Here is a 24,532-nt window from a genome sequence, read left to right as displayed (position 1 = left end):
GTAATCCTCCGGGGCGACTCGTGGACTTCATTATCCACGAAATGTCCTACGGCACATGCCTGTGCATATGAGACATTTTGGGGTTGTAGCTTCCATTTTATAACCCCCTAGGTTTACTGTTTGAACTTGAAAACACAGTTCCATTACAAGTTCAACATCAGGGTAGGTAGCCAGTGGACCGGAAAGCCTCAGTGGACCTGGATTCAATTTCTAGTACCACACGATGGCTCACAACCACCTCTATCTACAGTTTTAAGGGATCCAATGCCCTCTCTGGTTTCCATAGGCATGCATGGTACATAGACATATACACAGGCAAAAATATCCATACATTAATCCCAGCACTTGGGAGGCAGAGGCAGGCAGATTTCTGAGTTCGAGGCCAGCCTGGTCTACAAAGTGAGTTCCAGGACAGCCAGGACTACACAGAGAAACCCTGTCTCGACAAACAAAACAAAACAAAACAAAACAAAAATCCATACAAATTTTTTCTCCTTATTAAAAACAAACAAACAAACACACAAACAAAAAAACAGAAAAGAAAACCACACTAGCCCTATTTACAAGCACTTCCTCCAGATGCCTTTAGAGTTTGTAATGGAATTTGGTTTTGTCTGTTGGAACCAACACCATCACCAGGGACCAGAAAAAACGAGACCAAGTTGATGGTTCAAGGAGTGCGTTTTAAAAAATTATCTTTATTTAGGTTTTTCTGATTCAGCACATGTATTAAAGACTGATCAACATAAAGTAAATAAGACATTAACGGGACGTCTTACATCTCTCTAAATTCAACAGAGAATGTCAGGATTGCCACCGTTACCTGAACTCCAAGCTAGTTAAGCTGTAGACGAGCTACCTGAACGACACACGGAGCACACACATATGCAGAGGCAGAGGGCATGCTAGCATTTGGCTCTCCCCTCTTCCTTGTCGACATCTGCCCAACTGACAGTCGGCTTTCTTTCCAAAAGAAGTCCCAAATAAAGTCCGTGGAGACATCTCAGGGTCCATCCGAGCAGACATTCTTCCAAAGGAACGCGTTTCAGCCTGTGCTGCCTGCAACCTTTTTTTTTTTTTTTTACCAGAATGAAGTTCAGATCAAGATGCACAATACAATCTGATGATGGTGAGGACCAAGTCAAACAGCATAGCTGAGCAGTAACCCAAGTTTAAGGCATGAATGCACACACGCACACGTGCACACACACAGCACCCATGCTAGCACGCACAGAGGGTCCCACTGATCACTCCAGAAGAGGTGACCTGGGTGTGACCAGTAATCACAACTGCTGAGCATTCTGGGAGATGCTCTCCAACACATTAGGCTAACACATTTTTATAAAAAACTGAGAGAGAGAGAGAGAGAGAGAGAGAGAGAGAGAGAGAGAGAGAGAGAGAGAGAGAGAGAGAGATTGATTTAAAAAAAAAAAAAAAAAAAAACCCTAAGCATCTTTTAGTCTCTCACGATGGCTCCTGAGGAAGAACCATGGAGCAGCATCAATGGCTGGCTCTTTAATAATTTGGAAATAGAAGGTTTACTATGCATGTCTTTGGTAGGCATCGCTACAAGCTCTCAGCATTGGTTAACCTATTAGACAAGTACTAGACAGAATATCAAGTCACAAAGGAAACTTCCTGCTGTGTTTTAAAAAATAAACTTTACGAAACGCGCTGCCATGCTTTTTCCCCCCCCGTCTTCCTAGACAATCTCTATAAGCAGGGCTGTGCACAGACTGAGCAGGTTCATGTCTACCTAACAACAGGGGAGGGATACACATGTTTTCCTACAACCGAAGGGTCAACACAAATTCACATTATGAGTTATTTCCGGTTTGAATCAGAAGCCAATGATGAAGGCACAGCAGCATGAGCCGTCAATACACATTCTGGTCACCCCGGGGTCATGAGGGGGTAGCTCAGGAATCTCAGAATCTCAAAGTCCTTCTGGTCAACAAAGACATTTAAATAAAATCTTAAACACTTCCATGTCTGCCAAAGGTCGAGAATTCTGTCTAGGATGCCAGCATGCCTGAAGAGAAAAAGCAGTTCAGAGCCCAGAGGTGCTGGGGTGCCGGGTGCATGGACTTGGTTCTGTACAAAGGCAAAGTCATGGGGAGCAGATCCCTGGCCCTGATTAGCAGCACAGTGGTACCCGAGGGTCTCTGTCAACAAGACAGGAAATGAAGCCACTGAAGGTACTGTTGCTCTCACTTGCTGAGGATGGCTACTGATTTTAATCTAGCGTTAGCCTGTGAGAGTAGGAAACTGAACCTATCGAAGCCACGTCCAGCCCATAGTAATGGGGCTCCCATCCCTAGGGGCTCAACATCTGGTTCTCTTACCTATCAATACGTGCTTCAAAGTGACACAAAACACCCTACGTTCAAGATCCTAGTGTTTGTTCTCTTGGTTCTTAAGTCCTGCAGGGACCGGTAACTGAACCGTACTGGAAAGAGCTGTTAGAAAGAGCTGGGTTTAAGGTGAAATGAAAGCTCTACAGGAATCCAGGAATCCAAAGTACACTTTCCAGGACAAAGTCTGAATGTCAAGGGCCTATCTCTCAAAGGCTCCACTCACTGTATGCAGGTGCTTTTACACTTGTGCTTCTAGGAGGTAACTTAACTGATGGATAGTGGAGGGAAGAACTTTCCAGAACAGACTTGTGTGCTGGAGGATAAAGCTGCTAGCAAGCAGTACTGAAATCTACAATTCCAGAAAAGATTCTTGTAAACACATACCGTTTTTCTCTCGAAAGGGGAAAAAAAAAAAAAAAAAAAAAAAAAAGACTGTACCGTGAAGGAAGAATTCTTCTGTCTAGCCTCAGAATTTCCCTGGAATGGTCGTGTACCAAGAGGGTTGTGGAGCTGCTGGACACACCCAGGGTTTAGTCTGACACTGAAAACCTAACGCCTTGACAGAGGTATCAGATGCTATATCCCGCGTCTGCTAACCGCACTATGGCCTGTACACCACACAGCTTATAAATAAAACTTTTATAGGCCGACAGTTTCTTCCTGGTTGCTGGAGAATAGCATTCTCAGTTTAGGGGGTGAACAAGAAGAGTGGAAGGTCCTATGGTTGTTCTTACTCTCAAGTTCTTAAAACGCTGTCAAACACTATTATCTGATTAACACTTTTCCATTCTGTTAACTCTTAAATATGCATTTGAAGGCAAAAATGGAGGTTTCTAGACTGTACAGTATTATCTACAATGTCACCAGGGTTTATTCCTTGCTCTCGGGAGTGTGTCCCATGAGGAGCTGCTGTCAGGGATGGTTTGTCACAAATGTGAACTCTTAAAAAAAAAAATTACCGATAAATTAATTTTTCAGTTCTCTGATTATATCCAACAGAGTCACGCTCCTCATCATAAAATATACATTCTCTAGTAAGTTATTTCCATCCACGGCATGTATAAATATGCAAACACGGGCAGGGGAAGCACTTGACTACTAAAGCACAAAGTAACGGCGGACAGAGACAAAGGTCACAAAAGAGCCACTCCGTGTCCCCACCCTACCCCACCCCCACCCCGGTGAAACTGAAACGAAGGATTTCTTTGTGCAGAAATGAATGGCGATTGCATTCAGAACCTTCTTGGTGCTCTCCCTGCTTAAGACAGGCAAAGTGAGCACCAGTCAAGGCCAGAGAGCTCCTTTGCTTGGTACTTCGATCTGCTCCTCAGCCGTCGTCACACTGGGGTGTCTGTCGCCTACGCTTCAGATGGTATTTCCTGACAGCATTTTGCACCTGGAAGATACTTGTTCACACCCTCAGTCTGGGACAACACAATGAACGGAAGGAAGCACTGGCTCTGTTACAATCTCACGGCCCCTGCAGCAGAGATCTAAGCCTTCGTTCTGGTTAGCCGTCAAGACCACTGGTGGGAAGGCATCTATCCACCCACGTCAGAGGGCACTGGCTTAGGTGGATTAACATTGAGGAAAATAAAAAAAAAAATCACATCTTAATAGGCAATAATTCCCGTCCCACGCATGTGGGGGAGATAACAGCTGTGTGATTTGTTTCTGTAGGCTGTTTTACAAGGGACGCGGTGGTGGTCGATTTACATCAGAAAACAATCTGTAAAAAGTGTGTCTGTAGAAAGCTCTGGACTACATGTTGTGGGCACCGGTTCATCTAGCTTCCGATCCTACAGTGAGTTAGGTCTGCAAAGGTCTGGACTGTAGTGCTGAATTCTTGGTATGTTCGGTAAACGTCACTGACCTGGAGAAGGAGGGTTTCTAAATAGCTCAGTAATTTTCCTGCAAATTCACAGAGAATACTTATAAAAAAAAAAAAAAAAAGATTTCCCTTCTTATTTTTACAAACCTAAAAGCCAAGAAAAAGCAGCCCTGGGGCCCTGGGGGGATAGGGTTTGCACACTGCTGCTCATTACCAGATACCAGACAGCAACGTTCCAGCCAGGGAAGGACAGACACGGAGATTCAAGTAAAACACCGGTGGAGAAAGTCGTCTGGTTAGTGTTGCGGACCCGCAAGATCGGCTGCGTTTCCGACGGACATTCACGACACGATGAGGAGGGAGGGCAGACAACCTCAGTGCAAACGCATCAGATCCAGATACGCCGGGAAAGAAGCCTTTGGCGTTGAGAAGGTGGCTCCATCAGACGAGTCCCAACTGGAAATTCTGACTAAGCTCATGCATTAAGGCTGGGAGGAGGGTTGCACCGGATGCTGCGGCTGCGAGGGCGGGGGCTGCGTGGTGGCTGCCGAGGGGACCGCAGGCTGCATGGGGGGCGGAGGTGGCGGCGGAGGAGGTTGGACCGGGCTCTGTGTGTTGGGAGATGGAGGTGGCGTGGGCCGTTTAAACTTGTCAGGGCTGCTGCTTCTCCGTGGCGATGGCCTCTGAGGGGAGACAGGGACACGGGGTCAGCTTGGGACATTGGGTCAGCTCCAACAAAGCATGAATCAGAGAATGGAACCCACACCAACACGGGTGAGTCCCTGAACTAGTAGGGGAAAACGTAAAGGAGACTGTGTTCACACCCAAGCCTCTAAAGATGTAATACAAAATGAAAATGCATCCTTCACAGCCAATAATGATGATGATGTCACATTATCCCTACTGGTGTGTCCCCAATCTCCCCCAACATTCAGCTTGTTCCTCATTCAAGAAACGTGATAACAACATTTTCTACCTTGACATCTGGTCCTTCCAACTTCCAAGACTTACAAGGGCACCCCAAGGAACATCACAGAGCAAGGCTCGTCTTTGAATCTTCCTCTTTACCATATTCCTATTTCTTGCATGTCTGCCTGTTCTCTCAGGCAACTGCACCGTCAAGGGTGCAGGGCAACTCTCCTGAGGAGACCTTGATGTATTTATTTTGTGTGTGTGGATATTTTGCCTGTAGGCATAGATAATACATGCAGACCATGCATGACTGAGGGGTTGGATCCCATGGAACTGGAGTCACACACAGCGGTGAGCCATCATGTAGGTGCTGGGGACTGATTCCCTAAATGATCAGACCGTACTTTTAACCACTGAGCCATCTCTCCAGCCTCCCTGAGGAGACCTTGAGAGCTGGATAAACTTGACTGGACCCTCCTGGATCCAGGAGAGGAAATCAGGAGTGGAACAAGAAGCCAAGGCAACTTAGGAAGGCCACCAAGAATCAGCGGTGAGAGACATTTTCAGATGCCATTGAAACCCCCATAATGCTTTATGGAAAACAGCTGGCCACAGCTCAGTGAAGACACCATCCAGACATCAAATTCCATTTCAGAGCAGGCGATGTCTGTAAGTGAACCTGAGTCTCGCGATCCAGGGGCATGAGTTTCAACACCAGGACTTCACGTTAAACTCATGGGAACAATCCATACTTGGAGAGAGGACCCAAGACACGAGGTGGCAAACGGCCAACAGCAGCAGTCCTCAGCTCACCCGAGAGAACAGCTAGTACCGAGTCGGAAGTGAGGTGCTGCCCGCTCCCGACGAGGACACTTACTGTGATGCCATGGGAGGCCCCCATGTGCTGAACGTGGAGGCCGGGAGAGTTGTAGTAGGACATTCCAGCTCGAGTCAGAGACGTTGGTGGCGTGAAGCCGACTGTGTGACTTGCGTACGAAAGACCTGAAAGAGAAAGGTGGCAAGGTTCGGTATTGTTTGCAGCCTGACCATCTGGAATCTTCAGCCAGCTAGGAAGATTCCAAAAGCAGAGGGTCTTGGGTGCACACACAAATAAAAACACACAAGCAGAGGGGTGGGTCCACTCAGTGGCATGCTGGATAGCAAGGGGCACAAAACAACAACAACAACAACAACAACAAAATCAAGCACCGGGGAGGTGAGGACAGCTAAAAGGCAAAGCAAACCAGGAAGCTCAGAAATGACCTTGGTCATATTCCATCGAATGACAAGAACGGTCTCTCCTCAATGAATGGTGCTGAGAAAACTGCAAATCCACAGGCTAACAAACCAACAGAACCCTTTTATGTTACACCAGACACAACCATCAAATGGACTATAGTGTTGAAAAGAATATTTGTGTTCAACAGTGAGTAAAACCTGCAGCGTGTAAACAACCTACCTGCTGTGTGCGCACATGTCTGTGTGTACGCACGTGTCTTTGTGCACAGGTGTCTGTGTGCATGCACGTGCCTATATGCACCCGTGTCTGTGTGCACAGGTATCGATGTGTGTGTACACGCATGTGTCTGTATGCATGTGTCTGTGTACACGTGTGCACTCGCGGTGTCTATGTTGTAAGTATGTGTGTATGCAAGCTTTGCAAACTGATTCAATACAGGAAACAAGAACCACACACACACACACCAAGGTTCTCTTTAAGGGCAATCAACCCTCTGCCTACTGCCAAGTTTGGCAGGCCCCATGTAGGAAGCGGGCCTCATATTTCCATAGTGCTTTACACACTTATCAGGCTGAGGAGACGGCTCACTCAGTGAAGTTCTTCCTGCACGTGCGTGAGCATGTGAGCTTGAGCCCATCAACCGTAGAACGTGCCAGGAAGGATTCCCTGGGATTTGGCTATTCAGTAAGCCTAGCCGAACTGGCAAACTGCAGGCCAATGAAAGACACTGATTCAAAACAAGATGGACAGCTCACTCCTGAGGAATGATGCTTGAGGCTGTCCTCTGGTTTCCAAGTACGTGTGCCCGCCCACACATGTACACACATGTACGCACACACACAGAGTGCACGCACACCACAGATTCCTATTAGATAGGCCTGGGGTAGGGTCTAATTACCCGTACTTGAAATATTCAGAAGTGAAAGCTGTACTGGTCTGCACAAATCCAGCTTTACACCTTGGACTCCTAAGCATCCAACTAGAAAAACCTCAAGGGTAGGTAGGCTCTGGCTGTGGCTTCAGTGTGCAGTGTGCACCTCACCATCAAGACTACAGATGCATGTGCTTGAATCTTAGTCTCCAACAGATGGCGCTGTTTGGGAAAGCTGTGGGGAACACTCCTCCCCCCCCCCGCCCCCCCCCAAGAGGTAGGGAGGGGTCTCAGAACTGAGTAATCAGAGGGGGACCTGACCTGAGGTCTCACAGCTCGGCCTCACTTCTGATGGGTACAATGTGAGCAGCTGCCTCAAGCTCTTGCCGCCCCCCAAGTTCTTCTCTGACAAGACAGGCTGTAGCCCACCCACTCTCTGCCCTTTCCTTAGGCTGCTTCCTGTCAGGAGTTTGCTCATAATGGTAACTAATATGGAGCCATACAAGTGGCTCAAGTAAAAAAAAACTAATAGAAAAAGGCTTGGACAGGGGCCAGAGTCACCACCTTCTTTTGAGGACCTGCAGGTGGCTAGTGGCCAAGGTGTATTAACTGTTTATTGCTACCTTGAATTATATGGGAACAAGAAGCTTCACTGTCTGTTTACATAAAGATATACTGAGAACCTCCTTAGAGAACCTTCCTGTGGCCTCCATACCAGATACTGAGGACTTATCTCCTGGCTCGATTACGTCAGTGGTGCTTTTTTGCACGATACATTTCCCATTTCCAATAGATTTTTTTTTTGTTGTTGTTTTTTGACTCCAGTTTACAAAGCAGGACTCTGCCTCGAAAAGCCAACCTCTGAAACCAAAGTGGTCATTTAATGTATTGTTTATTGATTAGCTGAGATTGGAGAGCTTGTCTTCAGGTAACAGGCTAGGAGGAGGAACCCTAACTCTACTTCTGAGGAACGTGAAAAGGCTTTGGGGCAGGGGCGGGGGCCTGTCTACAGGCATAAGGCCTGGCTCTGAACCCCACCACCAAGCAAAAACTAAACAGAAAAGCAAAGGAATAAACACACACTTCCCACTACTGAAAACCCAAGATGCATTTAGAAGAAAATGGTGCCTTAGTTTTAAAGAGGGTTCAAGAGATTGCTTTGGGGGCTGGAGAAATGGTTCATGGAGCACTGGTTGTTCATGTAGGAGTGAGTCCCCACACTCACACGGTGGCTCATAGCCTAGTTCCAGGGGACCCAACAATGACACACATACATGTATGCACGCAACGCATTCACACACATAAAAATATAATGCTTTCATGAAACAAAAAATGCCAGCCTATTTACTAGATTAATTTTTTTCTAAAAAAAATTTTTTTTTTTAAATTACGTTAAGTCGCCAAGAATCTTCAAATCTCTATTGCCCCACACTCCTCCTGATGCTCTAGGCCAACAATTCTCAGCAGTGAACATCAAGCCCTATGACTCTAACCCCAAGCCTGACCCTAAACCAAATCAATCAGGGGACCGGTGCTCAGGGGCAGCCCGTGGTGACAATCTCCGATTGCAATTCTGAGCCACAGGATAAATGACTGAATCTCATGTGCTACAGAGCCCACCGTTAGCAAACAGGACCGCTGTAGCATCCTCGGAAGATCACTGCAAGACTAAGTGAGTTATTAGTGTGCCTTCTTTAACTCTCTTCCCCAGGCCCTATTGATTATAATCTTCTATAATCTTGGTGGTCTAATTTTTATTCTTCCTTAAATCTTAATTACCATGCATTTCACCCTTTATCCTAGGGCGGGGGAAATACACACACACACAGAGAGAGAGAGAGAGAGAGACAGAGAGAGAGAATAAACAATAGTGAACTTTCTTGGAACTGGAAATCTGCATCAACTGCCTGCTAAACAGAACTCATTTGTCATGGCTTAAAGACAGGGACACTTTTTAAAAAATGTGTCCCATCAGGAATTTCAATGTGAGATAACAGTGTCCCCAAACAGCTAGGGGACAATACCACTAGGCAGTACTGTGACAGGAACATCACAATGCAGATAATTATATGGCTTTTATTGGTCACAGGGTCCTAGCTTTGGTACCCAAGGCTCCTGACTCTCTGTCATATCCTTACCATTGTGAAACCTCGCCTCTGACTGCAGGATTTTTTTCTGATCCCTTGGAAATGATATTTCTCTAGAAATTTTGTTTCCTTTAAACAGACTAAATAAGGTAGAGTTGCACTCAACATGACCTGGCTTTCCTACCTGTTAACGCTAACCCTCCCACTCTTACCCTGACTGAGGCCCTCTTCTTACACCAATATGTCAGAAGGTGAAATGAGACCATGAAGGGAAGAAGGGGGGGGGGGCAAAAAGTCTATCTGCAGCTTGTTCACCAGCAGGCACAGAAACAAAAGCCTCCAGATGCAAACCTTCTCTTTCTCCCCCACCACTCCTGCCTGCCTCAAGCCTCTGCCCCACTTCCTCCTCACCCCTCACGGTGGGTCACATACTCGCCCATCTACACGGGAGACCCAAGTACCACTGGTGCAGAGCCTGGGACCCTGAGGAGTATTTTGAGGTCAGATGAAGACAAGCATGCTGGGAAAGGAAAGGCCCTGGATAACAAAGGCAGCAGTGGAAGAAGCTAGCTGTCTTGCTTGCACAGGCAAGTTACCAGGCCAGCGAGGCTTGGCTCACAAACCACTGCAAGGATCAGGAGGCAGCTCGTGCTAGGGGGAGGGAACACTGGTTTTGTATAAAGAAGCCGGGCCTGGCCTCTTCTTGGCCCAGTGACCCAGAGCTAGTAACCCACGAATGATTACTGCTTCTATTTCACAGGGGAAGAAAATGATGCCCAGGTTATTATGGAGAGCAAAAATGAGATTAAGGCAGTTGGAATGAAGCGAAGAAACCCATAAAAGATACGGAAGACATCCTGGAAATCAACCCAGGGACCATGTCCATCCCTGGATACTAGTCACACACGCAATCTTCTAGAAAGGGGGTTTGAAGTCAAATTGAAGTTAACAATAATAATTATCATCTGTGCCTAAGGCTCATCGAGGAAGAGAGTGGCAGAGAAGATGAAATCCTCAAAAATGAAAGTTAAAAGAAATAAAATAAAACATTAAATAATAAAATAATAATTAAAAAAAAAAAGCAGAGTCTTTGTGTTTAAGGTCATCAACCAACACTCAGTACTGATGATGACTTAGATATAAGAAAACACAAAATAGAAGGGAACACAACCAGAGCTGCTGACTAAACATACCGGAAGAACTAGCTAAAAATCAGCAGGGAGCATTTAGCTAAATCTGTGTGGGCCCTGGGTTCAAATCTCAGTGTCACACACAGACACAAACAGAGAAACAAACAAACACAAACACACGAACACACACACACGCACACACACACAGAGCCCCAACAGCCATACACGGCCCCCTGCAGCCCCCCACAAACACACACACACAGCCCCATATACACAGCTACATATGCGTGCGTACACACACACGTGTGCACACACACACACAGCCCCAACAGCCATACACGGCCCCCCTGCAGCCTCCCACAAACATACACAGCCCCATATACACAGCTATACATGCGTGCTTGCACACACACACACACACACACACACACACACACACACACACACACTGCCACACACATGCAAAGTAAACAGCTGGAAAACAGTCACACCGTGATAGCCCGCAGAGGCACTCACCGGGTGATATAGGCCTGCTTGAACTGGGAGAAGGTGTGTAAGGGATTGGGCTGGACACAGTGCGAGGTCTTAATCCTTGTGCAGACATCTCATTAAAATACCTGAAAGGAGAGAGGAGGAGTGGTTTAAAGACCCATGTTCACATGGTCCTTAGAAGACACCCTACGAGTGATACTCTGAAGGCACAACCTAAGGTCAAAACCCCGGGAGTCCGAGAGGCTGGACCCAGGTGACATCTCTAGTATTGACTCCTGAGTCACACTGCTCCAATCTCACAAGCATCACAACCCCCAGAGGCTTGTCACAGCCATGACATCAGAAGGGACCTGTCCCGAAGTCCTGCCAGGGAACTCAGAAGCACAAAGGTAAGTATCTATGTTTGAATTGTTATTCGAAACTCAAAACCAACAAGCTCACTAATACTTAACACATTGAACGGCAAATATGGCCCTGGGCTGAGTGCCACGTCTTCACAAGGCAGGCTCTGCTTAAGACATGGTCACGTTAGAATTTAACAGAAGACACCGGTGCTGGGCACCCTGGGTGGGTCACGCTTGGTCACACCGGCCGAGTCTAGCTCACATCAGGCGAATGTGCTGAAGTGTGATAAAGGGACCACCAGGCTTTCACTCTGTGAACCGAGTACACAGTGCCGATGTGGGGGGAATTTCTGCTTGACAGACTTCCTGACAAACCGTCCTCCCTGGTCTTAAAGCTAAACAGCCATGAACTTTGACCTCAGAGCATTGTCAGCTCTGGCGTTCATTCACTGAGGGACTAACGCAGCCACTTCCAAGCAGGTTCATAAAGACTGACTGACACACAGCCCAATTAGATGCCTGTCTTTGTCTCCTTCCCTTCTTTAGGACAGCCCACCACAGGAACACCAGGTGGGATGTTTCCTTGTATTATACACACACACACAGGTGGTTTAAGATCATCCCTTACTGTCTCAAGTGTCTGATATTTTCTTTCCCAGAGATCCATCCCACTGGATCAGTCCTGGGGTGCAGAGTGCTACTTAATCAGGTACTTTAACGACTCCACGGCACCTTGACTCATTTACAAAAATAAATAAAGACAAGCAGGCTGGGGATGTGGCTCAGTTGGGGGAGCGCTTCTGTAGCACGCATGAAGGCTCGGCTTGTGCCTCCAGCACTCTGGTGGCATGCGCCTCTAATCCCAGCAATCTGGGGCAGAAACAGGAGGATGAAAACTCAAAGCCAGCTTAGGACTACAAGAGATCCTCACTAAAAACAAATAGAAATAAACAACAGAAAGAAAGCAAAACCTGCACAGTGGACAGCAGCTCTGGAGGAGGCGACCAGCCATCTGGAAGTGTGAGGGAGCCATATCTTCCGAGGACCTTTGAAGCCCAGCCTTGCTGCTTTGTACCCTAGCCTGGGTCTCCCCTGAGTCTTACAGTAGTTAAGAAAATATCTTAGTGAACTGCTTTGTGTTTGGGCTGACATTTTCAGTCAAACAATTTTTACTGAGAATGGGAAACTGTCAAGAACAGACTGAGAAACAAGGATCACAATTATACAATACAGTCTTCTGAGGAGAGAAAACCTTTTCAAGTAAAGGAAGCAGAGAGATTTTAAAGCGGAAAGCTTGTCACTCTTCTGTGACTTTTAAAGTCCCATTTATAACTTGCCATTATTTTAAAAATTCAGTTTTCTTGAAAGCATCCAGAGGTGGCGGTGGGGAGCTTTGGCGGTCCCCTTTTCTTTAGTGGACAGAGGCAGAGGGCTGAATAGCTAGTCACATTTTGTCCTCAACATATGGTACTCTCACAGATGTGATGATTTGAATATTCTTGGCCCAGAAAGTGGCACTATTAGGTGTGGCCTTGTTGGAAGAAGTGTGTCACTATTGGGATGGGCTTGGAGACCCTCCTCCCAGCTTCCTGGATGTCATTCTTCTCCTAGCTGCCTCAGGAACAAGAGGTAGAAATCTTAAGCGCCTCCAGCCCGTCTATCTAGAAGCTGTCATGCTCCCAAAGTTATAATAGACTGAACCTGTGACCCTGTAAGCCAGCCCCAATTAAATGTTGTCCTTTATAAGAGTTGCCTTGGTCATGGTGTCTGTTCACAGGAGTAAAACCGTAACTAAGATACCCCAGCTGGTACCCTAGGTCTCACACAGTGGGTGCCCAGGTATCTGAGGAGGCTCCATCTATCTTTCACAGTGAGATATGGCCCATGCCTGTCCAGAAATTTCATAGCTGCTGCTCAAATGGGTCTCTGTTTTATTTGGATCTGTTAGTTATCATCATGACTTCCTCATTCTCCAGTGCAGAGGAGAAGATAAAAGGAGAGGATATGACAGAGGTACCCATGCAGAGACCAGATGCTCTAGTTACCCACAGGATGCTCATTCTAGCATAGGAGACAGTGAAGTGCAAGCTAAAGACATAAAAAACACATTTGGTAAAAGCAACGCAAAGTTTCCCAGAACTAGGGGAAGAAAATGGTCACCCGGATAGAAGAGGCAAGATGAAAAAACAAACAAATGAACAACAACAACAACAACAAAACCCAAAACAAGACACCAGAAACACAGAACAATGAAGTAACACCAATGCTTGCATAAGACGAGCAAATCACAGACGGAGGAAACCCATCAGAAACAGCAGTCTATTCAAGAGAAACCCTAAAAGCCAGAGAAGCATCCAGCAATGTATCCCAAGCTCTGAAAAACATTAGCTTGGCAATCCAGATTAGACCAGCAAGACTACTCTTCATGGCTGAAGGAGAAAGAAAAGTTTTCCTTATAAACACAGACTAAAGGAATTCATAATCGCTTCTATGTAGCCAAGAGAAAGACAAAAGACATTCATGAGGCTCGGGTGAAGGGTGGTGAATGTACTAAATCAGCAAGAGAACAGACTGTGTGTGTGTGTGTGTGTGTGTGGAAGGCACAGACGCCTTCTAACCTTCAACTCTGAAGGTTAATAGTTGCAATTGTCAAAGCAGAAGACGCACTGGGAGTGAGCTGGATTAAACAGCAGGAGCCACCTGTTTGCTGCCTACAAGAAACACATCTCACTGGCAAAGGCAGACAGAGGCTGGGTAAAAAGACAGTCTAGGAAAATGGAAGGCCGGCACTGCTGTGTAGACATCTGACCGATGCAGACTTCAGGCTGAGAGTAGGAGACTACGATGCACCCAGTATCATCAGTGAACACCACGCGGTCTAAAAACACAGACTTAAAACACTGTAACAGGAGACCCCAGTCTCTATACTCCAAGCGACAGGCCACCCAGACCGGAACTCACAAAAGTATACCAGAGTTAGGTAACACAGACCAAATGGTCTAAAGAGACACCTAAGACGATCCCACTCAAATGGTGCAGGATGCATATTCTCAGCAGCAGCTTGTAGACTTTCTCCAAAACGGACCGCATCTTAGGACCACAGCAAGTCTTAACAGCTTAAGCTTAACTATTTCTAACATTCTACACCTGGTCACGCCGGAGCAAAGCTGAAGGTCAGCAGCGAGAGGGATCTCAAAACACAAAGAGCCGTGGAGGATAAACAACACGCCACTGGATGGTGAGACAGGCCGTGGAAGTCAGCAGGGAAATTAGAAATTCCTGGAATTTAATGAAAATGGGAACAAAATATGAGGACCCAAGGGGTGTAATCAGAGTGTTTCTAAGATGTAAGTATACAGCTACAAATGCAGAGAGAGAGAGAGAGAGAGAGAGAGAGAGATAGATCACAAATCAATAACTTAAAAATGCACATATCAAGGGTTTAGGAAAAAAGAAAACATGTCAAACCCAAAAATCAATAGATAGAAATACCAGACAGAGGCTAATAAAATGGAAATAATCATTAATAATAATAACTAATATTTTTATTAATGATAATAACCAATGAGAAAGTTGGCTCTTCGAAAAGATAACTCTGACATAGCCTCATTAGCCAAACTAACCCAAAGATAGACACCAATAAGATTCAGAGGATCCTCATGGCATAGTGTGAAAAACCTACATTCTAAAAGCTTGGAAAAGAATCTACAAGAAATGGATATGTCCTTTGAAGCACATGGCTCATCAAAATTAAATTGAGAAGATATAAGCAGCGTATGGACAGAGTCCATTACAAGCAATGAGATCGACTTAGTAATTCAAAATCTTTCAAAACACACACACACACACACACACACACACACACACACACACACACGGGGGGCGGGGGGGGGGGGGGAACGTCCCAAGGCCCAGGGCACTGCTGAGTTCTATCAGACCTCTAAAGAGAGGTGACACCACACTTCTTCAAACTCCAGCATGAAGCAGGAGAAGAACACGGCCACATTCATTTTTGAGAGCCACCATCACAGATACCAAGCCAGACAAGGACCCCGCAACAACAGGCAATTAGAGGACCATCTCTCTGCTGGACACAGATACAGAAGTTCTCACTAAAAGAACTTGCAATTGGAATTAACTACACGTTAAAACCAGTGTTTCCCCTGAGCTAATCAGTTTCATTCTAGGGATGCAAGGACGGTCCCAGACACTCCTGTCATCAAATTCACTGGCAGACTCCGAGTAGGAATCGCTTCTGCATTTCCACAGATGCAGAGGGAGTTTGACGGAGTCCAGAGTCCTTTCATGATAAAGCCCTGAAGAAACTATGGAAGAGTATACCTCATCATAATAAAGGGTGTATACGGCAAACTGACAGCCAAGGTTATACTGTGGGAAATCGTCAAAGCATCAGCCCCTATAGCAGGAATGTGACAAGATACCCACCTCCTCCACATTACTCAGTATGTCTGGGAAGTCTTTGCCAGGAGCAGGTGGACAGAAGAAATACAATGGTTACAAATAAGATGTTGAATAACTCTCATTTGTACATATGGTTTTATTACATTAAAAAAGGATCCTGAAGACTCTTAAATCAGATAAGTAATGAAGTGCAAACTCAACATCTAAAATGTCAGATTTTCTATATACCAACCTCGAAATTGGCAAGAAATAAATCATGAGAATCAATTAAACAGGGATAAAACTAACTTAGGAATAAGTAAAAGATCTTAATGATGATAAACTTAAAGACGGCAAAGTGGGGGGAAAACTGGAAAAGACCTTGAGATGGAAAAAACTCCCATCAGCATGGATAACTAGAATTAGTAGAGTGACTGTGGTCTCCATCACAGTTCCAAAGACAATCTTCAGAGACATAGGAAGGAAAAACAAAACAAAACAAAAACACTCCTAAAATTGATACCAAAGCACAAACAATTCCAGACAGCCAAAGCAATCCTGAGCAGAAAGAACAGAGTTCAGAGAGCCGCGGTGTCTGATTTAAGCTATACTACAGAGCCATGATAATAAAAACAGCACGGCACATCCACAGAGTAGCGGCTGTGGAATTAATCCATACAATTCCCTGACTTTTTGAGAAAAACACGAGAGACAGACTGGAGAATGGACAGACTCCCTGACAAACGGTGCTGAGTCCAAGGGAGAATGAAAACTGTACAGAGATCATCTCAAAAGGGACCGAAGACTCTGATGAGGCCCAGAAGCTTGAGGCTGCTGGGGGAAACGCTTAAAGATACAGGCGCTGGCAAAGGCTTTCTGAAGATAATTCCAATAGCTCAGGAAATCATACCAAGAACTGACAGGTGGCACTGTATGAAACAAAGGAGCAAAGGAGACAGAAAATGCTGAAAACCAATGGTCCTCAATCTTCCCAATGCCGTGACCTTTAACACAGCTCCTCGTGTTGTGGTGACCCCCCCCCCAACCATAATTTTGTTTCTACTTCGTAACTGTAATTTTGCTATTATGAATCAAAATGCAAATATCTGATCTGCAGGAGATCTGATATGTTGAGCCCAATGGGGACACGACCCACAGGCTGAGAGCCACTGCTGAAGAGGAAGCTCACAGAATGGCAGAGAATCTTTGTGGACTACAGACCATTAATAATACGCAGAATATATAAAGCCCATGTATAAACGTGGTCTTATAGCTTTAGGCAGGGCACTGAGAAGGACAGAGCAGAAATGCACGATCTGGCTCCCTCCCTTGTGGGCATGGATTTTTAAACCTCATAGGAACGCAAACAGAGGTGGTAGCAGGCAATTTAAAAAGGCAATACTAAAACACCAAACAAGTCCATCAATAAATGGGCAAACAGCGAACAGAAGAGCAAACAGGATGGATATGGGGGCACACGCCTTTAATCTCAGCACTTGGGATGCAGAGGTAGGTGGATCTCTGTGAGTTCCAGGACAGCCAGAGCTGCATGGTGAGCACATATTCTAAAAAAAAAAAAAAAAAAAAAAAAAAAAAAAAAACAAAAAACAAAAAAAAACTTAATAGAAAAAAGAAAAGAAATAAACTTACAAAAAAAAAAAAAAAAACAACAAAAAAAACAACAAAAAACTTTCAACATCCTTACGTATCAGAGAAATGCCAGTCAAAACTATATTGAGATTCTCCCCCTCGTTTGAACGGCAGCTATTAAGGAAACAAGGAACAAACGTTGGTGGGGCTGTGGATAAAAAGAAGCCCTCTCATGCTGCTGGTGGAAACCTAACTGGCCAGGCTGCCATCGACATCAATATGGAGGTTTCCAAAAAAAAAAAAAACTGGAAACGTCGTATGACTCAGACATGCCAATTCTCGGTTGTAAGGTACCAGAGGGCTTTAAGCCACAGAAGTACAGGCGCCTGTACAACTTTATTGTTAGGGGTCTGCTCCCTGCTCCAAACAGCCGAGTTGTGGGTCCTGCATGGAGGTCTGTCCACGAGGCACACGTGGTGTGCATATGCAATGGAACTTATACAGTTGAAAAGAAGACGGGAATGATGCTATTGGCTGGAAACCAAAGTGAGCAAACTGAGCCAGACTCAGAGACACGGATCACAGCGTCTCTCGTTCGTGGACTCTAGGGTTTGTTTTTCTTTTTTTTCTTGCAGGTACGTAAAGCCATTTACACGTGCACACACAGCATGAAGTCAGAAGGGAGGCTGAGGGATGGAAAGATGACGGATCTGGTGGAAGAACACAGAAAGAAAGGAATGGATGCAGGCGAGCACAGTCAACACACACAACAGACTTCAGAGGCCCTGTCTATGAAGCCCAGCACTATGTCAAGAAAAACAACAAAACCACACCAAACCCCAGCCATTACTCTGTAAGTCCTACCGCCTGGTGTCTTTCTGATTAGGATTGTGAGGAGAAGAGTTATTTCCAAAGGATTATCGATGCAGACAAGATAACTGGTAAACTCAGTGGGGTTTAAAACAAAGACATCAGAGTAGGATTGGCTGCTGGAAAGGAAAGACGTTTGGGGTAGAGAGAGCTGAGTCATAGGATAAGAAAAATGACCTAAATTCAATATAGTCATATTGAAATTATCAAGGAAAAATTTTTTTTGTCAAAGCTTGGCGTGGATCACTGACAAATAAGATAAAATTTTTTAAAAAAAAATTCCTAAAAGGGGGTAAAAAAAAAATCACTTGAAATGTTTGCAATTCAATTAAAAGCAGATTTGGAGAAAATCCTGCTAAATGTGCCCATGATGTTGGTATCCAAGTATGCGAGCTAATTTATTCCCACTACTAGAAATACGGGTGGCAGCAAATATATATTTCTCTAGTATTTTTGCTTACATTCCCTTTAAACATCAATGTTAAAAATTTAAAGGCAAAACAAATGTCAGCTCTTCCTCTCCGGTGCAAGCAGGGTGTTCAATCTCGTACATACCCTGCTGTGAGCATGCATTCTAACTTGGGAGATATTCTTCATCACAGTCCCAGTGATAGTTAAGCTTTCTCCTTCAAGGACAAATAAATTTTAATTTATGTGTGTGACTCTTCTGTCTGCAAGTAGGCCTGTCTACCACAGACATGCTGGGCCTCTGGCCGGAAGCCAACAAAAAGGGCACCGGATCCACACTGGAGTCATAGAGATGGTGTTCGTGGGGACAGGGGGGATGGGTGCAAACCTCTCATCATCCATCTCCAGGCTGGACTCGCTCTCGGAGAGCTGGCGACACAGCGCTTCCCTCCTCTCCATCTCCCTCTGGAGCTTCCGCTGCAGCCGCAGGTTCTCTTCCCTCATGTGCCGCTCCTCCTCCAAGTACTGGGCCATCTTCTCCGAATCTGGAAAGCCAGAGCTGGCAATCAAACTGTGCTTCACGCAATCATTACCCCACACTGCCCTTGCCCTACCGCGTGAGACCCCAGGATTTAAAATTTAGCCTAAGTATCAAGGTTTACAGGTGAGTTACAGTTAGCAAATATAATCTAACAGGGGTGGGGGGGTAGTGGGGGGCAGGGGGGAAGCATCTTCAGCCCATTCCGTTGCATTCATAGGTCAGGGGCTCCAGCTCCAGGCCCATACATGACACAGTTGGAGCCGAGTTTCATTGACTACCTTGTCAGACTTCCTTCTCCATCCACTGTGGGGGCTGGGAGAGAGCCCAGTTAGGGAGACAGACTGGCCCTCTGGTTTCCCTCTAGGCTGCCCGTCTGCTCTAAACAGGGTGGGGGTGGGATGTCACCCTCGTTAGCACACCCACCATGCACAGTGGAGTAACTCTCAGAAGTAGTGTGCCAGCGGACTACACTCAGTGACAGGTAACACTCTTGTAAAACAGGGTCAACAAAAACCCTTTCCCACCAAGTGCATGTAAGCCGTGTGTGTGTGTGTGTGTGTGTGTGTGTGTGTGTGTGTGTCACACACAACCTCTGCAAATGGTTTCACTCCTTCTGTCATATGGGCTCTGGGGGAATCGAACTCAGGTCCTCAGGCTTGGTGGCAAGCCTCTTTGCTCACTGAGCCATCCTGCCTGCCCAATAACTTCTGGTGACCATGACACTAGTGGACAACACCCAGGGAGGCAAGAGGACTTCCAATCCTTCCTGCTGAAATGACAGCTGCTAGGAATTGAAGATCCCCCATGTGAGCAGTAAGTAGCCTCAACCACTGAACTGTCTCTTCAACCAGAACTGACTCAGAAATTAAAATGCTCAGATTACTAGACACTATTATGTAGATTAAATACTACATCTCTCAGCTGTTTCGAATGAAGCTGGAAAACCCCAATGCCTAATCCACATGCAAAGTCTTTTTATTTGAAGTGATAGGGGCAGGGCCAGATACTTACAAAGCTCACTGTTAATATCAACAGCTTAAATTAAGTCTCCCCAAGTATACTTGTGCACATGATTGTTCAACAGGAATCACCAGGTGGCCCTGGGCAGACCTATTGTTACTCAGAGTCAGACAGCGAATACAGAGCAAAAGTTCCCAGAACTGAGGCTCCCAAAGGCTTCAAGAACAGTAATTTAGGAGGAAGCATTACATTTTCAGAGGAAACCGCCATTCAAATTGGACATGGGATACACGCCTATTCCTAGCACCTGGGGGTGGGTTAAGGCAGGGTGTTGAGAATTCGAAGTCTGCCTTGGCTACACAGTGAGACCCTGTCTCCAACAAGAACACACCGTAACGGAAGTCCAAGGAAAAGGTAAGTCGTTAGCTATGGAGACGCGGCAGAGGAATGCTAAGACAGTAACTCTGAGATAAGAATGTCACCATTAGGCCAGGTAAAAATGCAGGGCTTCCAGTGTTGGGACCCAAACATAGGAGGCTGGAGCCAAGGCCTCTCTTGGGCGCCCTCTGCTGGTACACTGTGACCCTCCTCTCTCACACAGCTCTCTGGTCCCCAGAGGCTATCATCACCCATATATTCCGCTACCTCCTGAAATGTAATCAAGTTGCCATCCGGTGAGGGTGCCATCAAACCAGCTCCAGAGTGACACTCTTATTCATAAGCAGGCTGTTTCCTGTCCCCTTCCTAGCACAGACCACATGAGGACTGAGCCCCATGGCAGAATTAAAGGCTCAACTTGAACTCAGAACTCTTGAGAGTCAGGGCTGGAGGCTGAGGGGCTCAGGAGAAGGAGGCCAACTGATACACCAAGTTGGAGACCCCAGGGAAGACGAGATGAATAATTAACACAGCTTCCTCCAAGCCAGCCGTCCTCAACCTATGGGTAGAGACCTTTTTTTTTTTTTTTTTTTGGAGGGGGGGAGGAGAGGGATGAATGACCCTTTCACAGGGTCACTGAAGACTGTCAGAAAACATATTTACATTAAGATCCTTAACGGTAGCAAAATTACAGTTCAGAAGTAGCAAGGAAAAGAATTTACTGGTTGACGGTGGGAGGTCGCCACAGCACGAGGAAGTGTATTAAAGGGTCGGAGCATCAGGAAGGGTGAGAACCACCGCTTTAAGCTTTATTGAAACCAGCTGAAGGATGCTGATGGCTTCCTTGAGCCATCCTCTTCTGTCCCGGGGCGGAGAGATCACCCTAGCATCCACAGCCTTTCCAAGACTAAGCCATGTGAAGTGCCAAGGGAGGAGACTAAAGAACCCTTCCCTCGGAGCCTCCTAGCCAAGCACATATGAGGAAGGAAAGGGAGCTGGGCTGGCCTGGGAAGAGGTGGAAAGAACTGCCTACCCAGCCCCAAACAAACTGGCGTTGCTCCAGAACGTTTTGATCTAGCTCACCCGGTTTCACTGAGCATCTACAGGCGGTTACCTAAGACACACCTCAGGATTACTTGGATTTAAAAAAACAAAAAACAAAAAAAACCAAAAATAACATTTCAGAGGACTACAGTCTAGTCCTCAGAGGATTGAGAGAACCACCCAGTGCTGGCAGCCAATGGTGGTGCCTACAGACTTAACACAACAAAGACAAAAAGGGATTTTGTAGGTGTGATTATGCCAAGGATCCAGGGGTGGTGAGATAATCCTGGATTATCAGGGTGGGTAGAAGATATGGGGGTGAGTCAGAGTGAAGGTGGCCAGAACTGGAGAGGACATGGGAGTTACATCCCCACAAGGGAGAGACACAGCAGAGGCAGGGATGGAGCCTGATGCTGCACACAAGATGGAGGCTCCATGGGTCAGACCTCTGGCCTCCAGAGCAGCAAGATAATGAATGAACTGTGTCTATGCTTGTTACAGCAAAAGAAAGAACATGTCATACTTTTGAAGCCTCCAGGATCTTGATATACCATCCAAGAGAGAGCACTCAACTACTAATCGGAATGCACCTTCAGTGGGAGCCTCAGACCATTGGTATATGGTCTACTGAGTGGGCTGCCCTGCTCAGGGATCTGCCTGAGGAACCTGTGCATAGAGAGACTCGTATTTAAGCTCGGCACAGCGACTGGGACACATCATCAGATGAAAAGGGTCCTTTGGAGCTGGTGAGATGGCTATCAAGCCTGCCAGACTGATCTGGATCCCCTCAACCTACACGGTGAGAGGAGACAACCTATCCCCATAAGCTGTTCTCTGACCAACACGCGAGCACCAGGCTGTGCGCACAGACGGTAAGTGAATAAACATAATTAGAATGTTTTGAAAAGGGATCCTTTGAAGGGACCATTTCACCTATGGGATAGTCGGCCTTTACAGAGGGTCCCAAGGTAGCTGTGTCGACAGCCTGGAGAACAACTGCGCGACGAGCCGTTTTTAACAGTGTTTTCAAGAGAGAATCATGTTCACTCTCACGGTGCAGCTCTCGGTACGGAAACAATTCTGCATGCAGGCAAACATCTGCGAGCACACGAGGTGCGCCTGCGCAGACTGCTCACCTGGCAGTAACGGAGAAAGGGAAGATCTTCCCCGGACAATAGTACCTCAAGGGGGAAAAAAAAAATGTCTGCAGCCAAACATCTGAAGCACAGCACACCCCTAAAACTGCAGAGAAACCTAGACAAGGCTCAGAAACCCAGAACCTTGATTGCTACAACACCTTGGCCTTTTCCGAAATATTAAGCATGAATTTCGAAAGCATCTGTCAGGCAAATGCCATGTGCAAATGTCATCGAAGATTAAATTCAGCAGGAAGGAAGGAAGCAGGAAGGCAAACACCCTTCACGGCCCTCCCTTCGTGGGGCCAAGGTGCAGGGGGGGGGGGAAGCGCTCCTGCAGGGGTTCATCAACGTCATACAGATAAACATGATCACAAAGGTCACCGAGGAGCCTGGTGACCAGTTTTAATTGTCAATTTGATACAGTCTAGAACTGTAACGGGCAGAGATGAAGAATACTCTGAAGAAAAACACTTTTGTCTTTTATTCTCTACCAGACTACCGAAGCAGTGGACACTGACAAAGCTATGACTTCCCCAGGAATCTCAGACTGGGAGAAGGAGCTGGGAGTAGGGGGTGGGGACCAGGCAGAAGGAACCTGTATCCCTGGAAGAGATTTCAGGTATACAAGCTGAGACTGAAATCTGGGCAAAGATGGGTCCATTGTGGGTGGGCGGGTCCACGCCTCCACCAGAACTGCTTGGATGTGCAAATCCTTGGCCCCTGATATAGACTTCTATCTCACTTCAGGACTGGAGGTTCGGTCTGTTGCTACTTATTGTGCTGCCAAATTCTATATCTGAAGATCTTAGGCCTACAAGTGAGTTCTCAGGTTTACAAGCTTGCTCCTTAAAACTACCGGTTAAATAAAAATGACTACAAGCCAATTGCTGGAGGGATTAAAGGTAGGCAGGATCTCAGTGATCTGGTCAAGGGTGGAGTGGAGAAGACCACGAGAAAGAGAGGAGGCATCATGAGAGATGTACCATGAGAACATGGCCAGGAGAAACAGCAAGTAGTTGGGGAATAGTGCAGGGGGTGGGGGTGGGGGTAGCCAGGTCAGCAGTTAGAAAAGATTAGGGGTTACACCCCACCCCAGTAATCGTCAAAGCCAAATAAAATAGCCACAGTCTGAGTCACATATTTGTAAGCTAGTCAGGGATAAGATTAAGTTGGTTCTATTAGACAGGATGAGAAACCAGACTAGAGGGGTTGCTGGATCTCTCTGTTGCCCTCTTCCCAGCATGGCCACTGACTAAACTGTCCTCTTCTGCTTTCCACTATTAATCTGGATTTTTTGCTGCCTCAGAGGACAGGCGGTCAGGCTGGGGTTAAAGTTTGTGACCAAACTCATCCAACTCCACCAGCCATGTCAGATAAGGGGATCACGTGGAAAGGGGTATAGGAGAGATTATCTCGACTGATGTGGGAAGGCATGAGCTCGCCGTGAGCAGTCCCATTCCCAGTCAGCTTTCCTGAGGGACGTGGCCCACGGCAGACGACTCTGCTGCAGTAGACAGGCCCACGCTTGTACACAGACAGCACAACTGGGCTTAGTGAACTAAGTAAGAAGCAGACTCAAAGCTGGGAGTGTAGTGGTAGAGAGTGGGCGTGGGAGGGATTAGGGGGAAGGCTGAACGGTGAACATAACCAAATACATTATATGGAATTGTCGGGAAAGGCACTGTATTTGTACATATTAATATATACCAATCATTCATATCTATATAAAAGTTATGCTGAATAGATTCTGTTAATAAGGTAATAAAATATGTAAATTACACTAAGACAAACTACATATACACATGTATTACATACAAATAAATATGTATATATACATGTGCATGCATATGTATGTGTGTATGTATGTGAATGTGTATATGTATGTGTACACAAAGACACACACAAACACACACGCACACACAAAAGCTAGCCAAGCA

The 24,532-nt window shown here is 46.2% G+C and overlaps 1 protein-coding gene across 1 annotated transcript in view; it reads right to left on the bottom strand.

Annotated features, from left to right (window-relative positions):
• Window positions 1-678: 678 nt before the first annotated feature.
• Window positions 679-24,532, bottom strand: part of Ccdc6 (coiled-coil domain containing 6) — a 98,056-nt gene continuing 74,202 nt past the window's right edge. The window contains exons 6-9 of the mRNA XM_034524492.2: window positions 18,922-19,078; window positions 10,945-11,045; window positions 5,978-6,102; window positions 679-4,871 (exon numbers count right to left, since the gene is read on the bottom strand). Of these exons, the coding sequence (XP_034380383.1) occupies window positions 4,671-4,871; window positions 5,978-6,102; window positions 10,945-11,045; window positions 18,922-19,078 (584 nt within the window). The 3' untranslated portion in view covers window positions 679-4,670. The remainder of the gene's footprint in view (window positions 4,872-5,977; window positions 6,103-10,944; window positions 11,046-18,921; window positions 19,079-24,532) is intronic.

The sequence above is a fragment of the Arvicanthis niloticus genome, chromosome 20 (assembly GCF_011762505.2).
Source record: "Arvicanthis niloticus isolate mArvNil1 chromosome 20, mArvNil1.pat.X, whole genome shotgun sequence".
Classification (NCBI taxonomy): Eukaryota; Metazoa; Chordata; class Mammalia; order Rodentia; family Muridae; genus Arvicanthis; species Arvicanthis niloticus.
This window is presented reverse-complemented; position numbering and strand designations above follow the sequence as displayed.